Consider the following 10,760-nt stretch of genomic DNA (forward strand, 5'->3'; position numbering starts at 1 on the left):
TATATATATATATTTTTTTTAAATAGCTTTAATTAAATTTTATTCGACTTTAGTAGTTGTAGGATTTAAACTTATTTCAGTTAGTTGCCAAGGCAACATTTTCATTTTTGAAGTGTTTCATCTAATATTTATTTTATTTCATTTTTTATTTTATTTTATACACATTTTTCAGCTTTATTTCAATTTATGTTTATTGTTTTAATAGATTATTAATAGTTTTAGTTAATAACGCTTGTCAGTCAGTCAAGTGTTGATTCTTTTTCACAAACAAGATTCATCCAAGTTCATTCTCTTCATTCATAAACAAGATGTCCGGTTCAGACTCAAATAACCGAGTCATTCTGTGAAAGCTGTGTATTCATTCAACCAATTCCAACCTTTCCAATCAATTGAATGTTTGTTCTTTATTGGAGTTTGACAGCTGTGGTTGCTATAAACTGTTATCACATGGAAAAAAGAGCTGCATGAAGATTAAAAATTAAAAATGTTCCGTTTGATTCCATGGAAAAAAATAAGAGCATAATAGTATGGAACAACATAAGGGTGAGTAAATAATCTCTATAATAATGTTGTTGTTTTTTCTTTCACCAGTAGGGCAGGCACAAAAAACACTTTACTATGGAGTCCAGAGCTGCTGTATTATTAATGCCTTCCCATTATTCTCTGCCTCAATATGTTTGTCTCAGGGGAATAAAGGGGGCGTAAGTGCACGCATGATGGTTTTCGGACACCCTGTGTGCTTCCTCAACTGCCACCTGCCGGCTCACATGCGTAATCTGGAGCAGCGGATGGAGGACTTTGAAAGCATCCTGCAGCAGCAGCAGTTCGAGGGCGGCACGGCTGTGGGTGTGCTGGATCACGAGTGGGTACCTGGAAAACTAGGCATCTTTGATGCCTAGGCTTACTTATGTATTATTAAACTACAATATGTAAGAAATGGCCGTTTTTAAAACAAAACTACAAGCGTGTTGCAGAACAACATTGTTTTGGTTGATGCATTTAAACTGTAATGTTCTTTTAATACAGTCTTTTAATCTGTATTTGAGCATTAATCTGAGTAGCTTTATACAGATGTACTTTGTACAGATTACACTTTGTACTTTGACCTGTTAAGTTCACTGGAAATTTTTGCATTCTCCACAGTGTGGTGTTCTGGTTCGGTGATCTGAACTTCCGAATTGAAGGTTATGACATTCACGTGGTGAAAAGTGCAATTGAGAATGACAAACTGCCTCTACTGTGGGAAAAAGATCAGGTAAAAGAGCTATAGTGTCACAGTTTGCTTAAAGGATACTAATTGCACAGGTGCATGTGATTTCAAGGGTATGTACAGATCTAACTGTTGAAGCAATGTTGAACATATCCGATAAGCTCAGAAAATTGTCCTTGTCTCAATCACATAACACCAGATGCCTCTGTACAGATCTTGGCAGTTTTTTTTAAATTCTGTTACCACTAGAGGTCAGTGTACTACATCTATAAACAAACCGGCCAGATTCAGCTCTTCAGTGCATGATGTGCACACTATGTTGTGATGATGTCTGCTAGATTGGGTTGTTGTTAAAAAGATAAAGTGAAAGAACATTTTGTCTTTTTTGTCTTTGTCACAGCTCAACATGGCAAAAAAAAGCGAATCCGTTCTGGAGGGGTTTATAGAAGGACCCCTCAATTTCCCGCCAACTTACAAGTTTGATGTGGGGACACATACTTATGACACAAGGTCTGTTATGCTTTTTTACATGAGTCGTTCTGTTTCTCTGGACTCTCGTTTAAACCTGGCTTCCTTTCCTAGTGCAAAAAAGAGGAAGCCTGCTTGGACGGATCGCATCTTGTGGCGTCTGCGCAGGACGGGCTCCCCTGTGCCGTCCCATAATTCTGCACTACAGCGGGGTTTGACCTCATGGCTGGGCGGCGCCACCAGAGTTTCCCAGCACTACTACCGCAGTCATATGGGCTTCACTATTAGTGATCACAAGCCGGTGTCCGCCCTCTTCTCTTTGCATGTGAGTCTAAAAGTGGCGGGAAAGACACTGGATAGTCTGTGAGCAGTGCTGTATGTATTTCAGGCCTGTCATGTGAGGTATCTGTTATCGTAACACTTTGACATTTACGAGTTAAAGAAAGTTCCTTGTGGCCTCAGACAAACTGCTAATAAATTCAAATGATTTTCTCACTGATTTTTTTTGTTTGTTGATATAAATATTTCATTTTTATATTCATAATACCTACAGTTGATTGTAGGATTCTGTCCCATCTTCCTCTGTCCTGCTCAGTTTCCCTTTAAGGTGAACTTACCATTAGTGACACTGGAAGTGGAGAAGGAATGGACCAAGTTCTCTGATGCTACAGTTAAACTCTCAATGGCCCATGGATTTCAGAGGAGTTCTTGGGACTGGGTGGGACTGTACAAGGTAATAAATGAAAGGCATTTTCACATAAAACTACTTTTAACATTAATGTCATTAAAGCTCAGCTTGTCCACAACTGATTTTTTTTTTTTTCACAAATTACACGCATTATATTATTATAAAAATTACACAACCACAATGACATTATATTAGGTGTAATTAACTCTATTAATCTTATTAAAGGTAAAGTGTGCATTTGTGTGCTCCACTTTCTCAGCAATAATAATTTTAGACATTTTTCCCCCAAACATTCTCCCTACCTACTATTGGTCAATGAATAGATAGTCCCGCCCCCAAACTCACGCAATTGGTTGAGCCAGTGTTGCTATGTTGGGCAAGTCAGGAAAATTTAACAAACAGAGCAATGTTGTGAAAGAACCACAGAAGCATAGCCTTTTGTTTTCAAGGAAATTAACCTATACATTATTTGCAATTATTGTTGCATATTTTTGTCATGGAAAAAATATATACATTTAACAGCACAATAAATTCACAAAATATATTATAAATTATTTTGATAGATGTGAAGTGCCCATGGTGTAATTATTATGGAAGCTTGTTTCCACCACAGGATACAAATAATAATAATAATAGTAATAATAATAATAAAAGGTATTTGTAACCTTTTCCCACAGTTCAGAGTTTATATCTCACAATTGTCTTGTTTCAGTATTGCGAGATATAAACTCACAATTCTGAGAAGAAAATTCAAAGGTCAAAAAGAGATAAATTGCAAGAAATATTCATGCACTGAGAAGCAAAATGACTACATTATCTACATTTTGTTTTGTTTTTCTTTTTTCTTTTGCTTAAAACAAGAGAAAATTATCTTGTTTTGCCTTTGAATTAAGATTATTTTTCTTAAACATTGGCAGATATTTTTCTTGTTTTAAGCAAAAATAATAATGTTGTTTATTTATTTTTTTAGAAACAAGACTTAATATCTTAAGTCATATTGCTTCTCAAGTAAAAGCATCTTGATTCAAGAATGTTTAGATAATAATACAAGAAAACAAGATAAAAATACTAAGTAAGAAAATCTTTTTTTGCAGTGTATTTCATAATTGTGACTTTTTTTCTCAGAATTCAGAGTTTACATCTTAGTTTAGTTAGTTTATAGTCTGAATTGTCTGATTTGTGAGATACAATTTTTTTTGTGGGAACAGGTTGCCATAAATTATGCTGTTTTGTAGCCTAATTTTCAGACATAATCTCAGGTAATTTTAGTCAATGCTTAAACAAAGCATTAATATCAAACAATAAACACAAAAACCTTTGTACTATAAAGAGACTTGTGTATTAATTGAAAACTGAGTTATGTTTATCTGACACTTAACTATGTGAACTGATCAGTTGCATTATGCGTGCTTTCACAACTGTTGATGGGTTGTATGAATACAAAAGTCACTGTTGTTTAGCTTGCAACATGACCAGGATGTACTTGTTTATCTATACAGAAATATTCAGTACAATATATATTCACATCCTATGATACACTGCAGATATTTTATTCTTTTGATTTCATTTATATTGTTTTTCATTTTTATTTCGAAATAGTTTTGTCTGCTGTTTGTGATTTAATGAGCAAATTTCAGTCTCTGATTAAATTCCTTTAAATGTTAATTAAAAACACCTCCAGGCACCCACCAAATCTGCACCTTAAATAATTAAATTATTTAAATACTCATTTTACTTTGTTTTAGGTGGGATTTAAGCACCACAAGGATTACGCTGCATACGTACGGGCCAAATCTGAGCATTCGACACAGGTAGGACGTGGCATTTGTTAGTCGTGTGCGTAAGTTGTGATGAGATCTGAAAGATACTATCAGATACTACGTCTCTCTCTGTGCACTGGACAATGCTTTAATCCCAAAATCAAATCATTCCAGGATAATCTTGGATTGAAAGCTTTAAGATTAGGGAATGACCAAACAGTATTAATACTAACAAGGAAGATTTATTGAGTAGCCAGTGCTGCTAGCATTATCCTTAATTTTTTGTTTTATTCATGACCTTCAGGTGACGTTTTCTGAGGAGGATCTGCCAAGAGACCCGGGAGAATATATTCTGGGATATTACAGTAACAACACCAACAGCATCGTAGGAGTGACAGAACCATTTCAGGTTCACGCTGCTCTCACACAGCTACACTGATTCATATCAAATGCTAATATTAGTTTTGTTTGCACGCGCAGCTCAGTAGCTCCGAGCATGTTGTAGGGCATGATGACTAGGTCAATGTGCTCTGGCATTGCCATTATCAACATTTGAAGTATTTTTTGCAGTCTGATTTGTATTTGAGGCTGGACATTCACAAATTACAAACATAAAGACTCTGTTTTGTCATTTGAATATCAAACAAATGTTAGATGCCACACAATGGAAATAAGACACAAAGTACTGCAGTTTGAAACGCAATATTCTGCCATTTCAAAGAGGTTTTAGCAGTATAGCTGGTATTAGAATGAAACCAAAACCACTGTGGTAAAAATATTCACATTCAACATTCCATACCTCATATTCAACATTCCATATATAAGATAAGTCTTGCAGAGCTTCTTCTGGTCAGAAAAATGCCCATTTAGACAGAAAGAGACTGACTGACATGTAACTGACAAAAGTTTTTGTTTTACATGCTGATTATGGGCTGTTAAATCAGAAATAAATTAGACCACAATAATAGACTCAAAAACCCTTTGACACAATTGACACAAAACCCTTGTTCAGATAATACTGCAGTATTATCATTTATGGACCATAAATAGTTGTACAGAAATGAAATTAAAATGTGTGTAGACTTCCCAAAAGTACTAAGCACTCATTATTTCACAGAGAAAAAAAAAGAGAAGAGTTTACTTGCTATATTCAAGATTTGATTCCATAATCAAGTATGAATTTCTTTCTTTTGTGGAACTCCAGAAGAGCTGTTTTGAAGACAGTGCTTATCTTTATTTCGTCATTCATTTGAATGAGTGTGTACTGAAGCTATCAAGGAGAAAAAAAGCACTTTAAAATTTCATAGACTAGTTTTTTCGAAGTCTTCTGGCGTAATATGAACAAGTGTTGTAGTTGACACCAGCACATCTGTGTCAGAGGGAAGATAGAGACCAGAAGAGAGATTAGTCTGAGTCAAGACTGAGACCAGAAAAGGGCTGAGTTCAGTCTCAAGACCAAGACCAGAAGAAGGTTTCATTTGAGTCAAGACCGAGACCAGAAGATATGTCTGAGTCTAGACTGAGACCAGAAGAAGGTTCAGTTTGGTCTCAAGACAGAGACCAGAAGAGGGATGAATCTGAGTCAAGACTGAGACCTGAAGGGGGTTGAGCTTGAGTCAAGAATGAGAACAGTAGAGAGATGAGTCTAATTCATGACTGACACCAGAAGAGGTTTGAGTCAAGACCAAGACCAAAAGAGAGATGAGGCTGAGTCGAGACAGAGACCAAAAGAGAGATGGGTCTGAGTCAAGACCAGAAGAGAGATTAGTCTAAATCTAGACTGAGACCAGAAGAGAGATATGTCTGAGTCTAGACTGAGACCAGAAGAAGGTTCAGTTTGGTCTCAAGACAGAGACCAGAAAAGGGACGAGTCTGGACTGAGACCAGAAAAGGGTTGAGTCTAAGTCAAGACTGAGACCAGAAGAAGGTTAAGTTTGGTTTCAAGACAGCGACCAGAAGAGGGATGAGTCTAAGTCCAGACTGAGACCTGAAGGGGGTTGAGCTTGAGTCAAGAATGAGAACAGAAGAGAGATGAGTCTAATTCATGATTGACACCAGAAGAGGGTTGAGACTGAGTCTAGACTGTGATCAGAAGAGGTTTGAGTTTGACGCAAGACCAGAAGAGAGATGAGGCTGAGTCAAGACTGAAACCAAAAGAGAGATGGGTCTGAGCCTGGACTGAGACCAGAAGAGGGTTGAGTCTGAGTCATGACTGAGACCAAAAGAAGTTTGACTTAAAATCAAGACAGAATCCTCATGGTTACGGGTCCATGACAGGGTCAACATGAAACATGAAAACATTAAAATATGGTTGAGGTCTTTTCATGGACTTGGGTACTTATGGGCTAGGACTCAACCCATTTTTAGTGAATTCAGATTTTTTGCTATCCGTTCATTTACATGATTACCTAATTATTCACTTATACTGTACATTTCATTCAAAGCACACTTTTTTTATCAGTTCTTGCTTTCCCTGGGAATCAAACCCATGACCTTGGCGTTGCTAGTGCCATGCTCAAATGTTTGAGGACTTTTCCTAACATAAAGCCATTATTTCTTTGGAAGACTTACAGCACACAAGCGATATGGACCATTTTTATAATTCTTTATGGTTTTGTGCCATTTTTGAAGCTTAAAATCTCTAATTGAGAATGGAAACATGCTTTGAAAAGTCTCCATTTGTGTTTTGTGTAAGAACGTCATCAGGATTTAGAAACATAAAAGGGATTTTAACTTCTACATAACACTGAAATCTTCAGTATATGATTTGTATATATATATATATATATATATTCTTTTTAATTTCATCTCTCGTAGCCCCAGCCCTGGAAACCACAGCAGCAAACGGCATCACCAGAAGCGCCAGCGCAGCCGCAGCCCCGCCATACCGGCGCTCTCCGGGACACCTCTTCCCTCCCTGCAGTCTCTCAGCCTGTGCCCACGTCCCCGCGACGGCCCAGCACGGAGCTCCTCCCCGCGCCCTTCGGCCAACGCCAAGAAAGAGCGTCTGGTTTCTCCAGACACATTAACTTCGCCCTCCCTCAGTCCACGGAGCCCAGTGTCCCCCGTCAGCACTCCGGAGGCTCTGATAGCAGCCATTTTAGGAGAGCCCAGGCCTCATTAGAATGATTTCTGAAGCATCATGTGACACTGAAAACTGACCACAAACCTTGGAATGGTCAGTGTATGAGACAAAAGTCATCGTTGTTTAATAAATATAGTTTGCTAGTCAAACCGTAGCCTGTTTCAGTGGTTCTCAACCTTTTTTTCCACCGGGCCGCACTATGGTCCAAGTGCAAATTACTTTAAATGCATAACATTAATTAGGCTATGTGAGTACTGCTCATGTTTGAAAATAATATATGAAAAACAAAATTATTTTACATAAAAACATTAGGCTATAGCTTATATTTATTTAGTACATTTTTAAATTAATGTAAAAACTAAAATGAATTGTAAAACTGAAAGTATTTTTTTTTAAATTGTGTTCAGCACGGTGGGCCGCATTTGAATTCGTGACGGGCCGCGGGTTGAGAACCACTGGCCTGTTTACTGACAGCAAATAAAAGATGTACATGATTTTATAGGAAAATGTATTTAAATTTTCTAAACAGAATTGTTTAGAATTCTAAACAGATTGACAAGATAAAATATTTCAGAATTCATTGAGCTCAAGAAGGTCAAATGTCATCCTATTAATTCGGTCGGTCTATCACTGCTGTTAACAGCTGATGTCATAATAAATGGGTCTAGTAGTATATGAGTACGCGTATGCCAGGTCTGGCACATACTATAAGACCACCATCCCAGATTTGAGAAGTTACACATTAACAGCCATCATGCTTTGCTGAAGTTTTGTCAAGCCAGCAGCCTCTCCTGAAACAGAGCGAACCTTTGACAGGAGCGGCTGACTGAAGACAACCAATCACATCAGCTCTGCTCATAGCATTTTGTGTCATTATTTGATCTATTAGAGCTGAGTGAAGCTAGTGTGAGGTGTGTGTGGGCAAACACACGCAAAAATAAACACCTAAAAGACATGTAGGGTGAGTTTAGCAAAAGTCGAACAAATACATGTCAGGATTGATTGCCCTTTAAATAACAAAAGACAATAAAATGTAACTGAGCCTGACGGTATATAGACGTCATCATATCAACATATCATCGCAAAAATGTCTCACTTTTGCATATCTCCCCTTTCTGTATTCTCTGTTCATGTTTTCAACAGATAATCTGTAAAGGTGAAGAACTGTAATTTTACTGTCCTCCTTTTCTCTTATATTTCTGTCTTAAATCATTTGGCTGGAGAGCAAAAAACACTGAGTTTGTCTATAAACATTGATTTATTGACTTATTGTATTTTTTAAATCAAAGTCAAATGTTTTCCTGTGGCGTAATTGTCCTCATCTTGAACTGTGAAGTACAGAAATGTGTCAAAATGAATAATGAGGACACAATGCTATACCCTAAAAATAAAAAAAGAAATCCAATTTTCACCCATTTTTGAGTCCTGTGAAGTGACTCCCAAAGTCTGTATTTTTAAATAATGGTTAGTCTCTCGGGAAACTTTGAAAAGGTTGCTAATCAGGATCATTGTCATGCTTGTAGGTTTAGACGAGGGAGAGAGTTTTAACAAAAATGATGTTATGGACTTTTCAGTTGAATTTTTCTCTGAACACTCCATTAACAATCCATTAGTCTGTTATGAGATCTAAGCTCTTAGTCAGAGATTGGAATGAGACTTTGGAAACTCTTCCAGCCCTGGAGGCGAATAGGCACATTGTGAAAGCAGTGTGATCGTTTCGGAAGTTTAAAAGCCAGAACCAGAGAGCAAAAGAATCTGGTAATGTATTGGGAGGTGTTTGACTCATTCATGATGATTGACAGCAAATGTTGTGCAATTTGAAGTTCATTTTGAAAGTATCTCCCTCGAGCAAAAACCGTCACCTGGCTGCAACGTGATCATATATAAGAGTTATGTATCCAAAACCTTGCCAGGTGCAAGTTCATGTCATTCCTGTAAATAAATTAAAAGCCAGAACCAGAGAGCAAAAGAGTTTGGTAATGTATTGGGAGGTGTTTGACTCATTCATGATGATTGACAGCAAATGTTGCGCAATTTGAAGTTCATTTTGAAAGTATCTCCCTCGAGCAAAAACCGTCACCTGGCTGCAACGTGATCATATATAAGAGTTATGTATCCAAAACCTTGCCAGGTGCAAGTTCATGTCATTCCTGTAAATAAATACACCGAATTTAAACATACTGCATTCACTTAGAGAAAGATTTGATAAAGGGACTAAAACAATAATTGTTTTGTCTGGCAGAATGTCTGATATTCCTTTAATGCAAAACTTTATGCTTAGAAGAAAAATCATTTTTAGACCTTAGTGCCAGGCCTGCACAAAACTACCTCATCTGCATTTAAATAAGTTTTTTGTGGTTACCTGTTACATATATAAATATATTACTTATATATAATGCTAATTTAAATTTAAAAAAAAACTTAACAGTGAAATGCTAATAAAAGACATAGCATTTACAAACCAATCACATAAAACTGTTCTTATAGGGCTTGATAATATAGCCTACCAGCTGCTTATAAGAGAGGCCAATGTTTAGATAGTCTCCACGGTTGATTTAAATGCCAGAGCTTGTTTTGTTCACAAACACTTACAAATGAATGCTCACTATCAAGGAACATTTTCACTCTTTGCATCATAACGTGCCAATTTACAACACAAAAGGCAATAACAACACAGTGTTGTAAGCACTACTTCCTGATATCAAATGCCATAGACAAATGGCCTTGCATCTAATTCTTCTACATCACAGTTTTTAATTGTTACAAATTATTTAGAATGATAATTCATTGGAGGGGAGACAAAAAAATAAAATTTGAGACCACACTGAAAATATGGGATTTTTTTTATTTCATTTAAAACTGAGGTAGAATATGTACTCTTAAAAAGTTATTTAAGAAATCATTTAAATAGTTACAAATAAAAAAATATATAATATATTTAATTAATATATAAAAATATTGAAGCCAGTAATGTTCATAAATCATTTTGTGACACTGAAATTGTGAACTCTTTTTGCAGAAAGTCAGATGTTCTTGCTTACTTTTAATAACAAATCTTCCTAGAAAATGTTGATCTTAAAATTGTATTCACCGAGCTCAAGTGCTGCTGTCATTAAAACAAAAAGACGTTCCAAAATTCATCATTTTTCAATTCAACCTTTCATTCAAGTGCTCAAAATGACAAAAATCCTAAATGAGAAAAATGCAAAGAACAGCATTTTCGCAAGTGGTCTCCAACTTTTGGACCCCAGTGCATGTCTGAGGTTAGATATGAGTTGACAAACTCAATGATGTCTGAGTTTCCCTGTAAAGCACCAGGCCCCTGTACCTCCTGGCACTACCTACAGATTAGATGGGATAAAAGAGGCCCCATGCTGACTGAAAGTGAGTGATAGTGCAATAGAAGCACTGAGTGAATGTAATAGATTATTATCATGCTGACTGGTTATGAACAAAATGTATAGACAAACACACACACACACATAGGCCTACATACATTTCGCATGCTACCTAGAAATTTAGTAATCTCCTGAAAGACAATCAGATACC

General features: G+C 36.5%; 1 protein-coding gene across 1 annotated transcript in view; it reads left to right on the top strand.

Moving 5' to 3' along the window:
- The window catches only part of LOC107744151 (inositol polyphosphate 5-phosphatase K-like), a 17,013-nt gene extending 9,763 nt beyond the window's left edge, over positions 1-7,250 (top strand). Inside the window, exons 6-13 of the mRNA XM_016557659.1 lie at positions 687-862; positions 1,144-1,255; positions 1,611-1,720; positions 1,793-2,003; positions 2,274-2,411; positions 4,112-4,177; positions 4,431-4,544; positions 6,936-7,250. Coding sequence (XP_016413145.1) covers positions 687-862; positions 1,144-1,255; positions 1,611-1,720; positions 1,793-2,003; positions 2,274-2,411; positions 4,112-4,177; positions 4,431-4,544; positions 6,936-7,250 — 1,242 coding nt within the window. The remainder of the gene's footprint in view (positions 1-686; positions 863-1,143; positions 1,256-1,610; positions 1,721-1,792; positions 2,004-2,273; positions 2,412-4,111; positions 4,178-4,430; positions 4,545-6,935) is intronic.
- The last annotated feature ends 3,510 nt before the right edge of the window (positions 7,251-10,760 follow it).

The sequence above is a fragment of the Sinocyclocheilus rhinocerous genome, unplaced genomic scaffold, assembly GCF_001515625.1.
Source record: "Sinocyclocheilus rhinocerous isolate Xijiao unplaced genomic scaffold, SAMN03320098_v1.1 scaffold287, whole genome shotgun sequence".
Classification (NCBI taxonomy): domain Eukaryota; kingdom Metazoa; phylum Chordata; class Actinopteri; order Cypriniformes; family Cyprinidae; genus Sinocyclocheilus; species Sinocyclocheilus rhinocerous.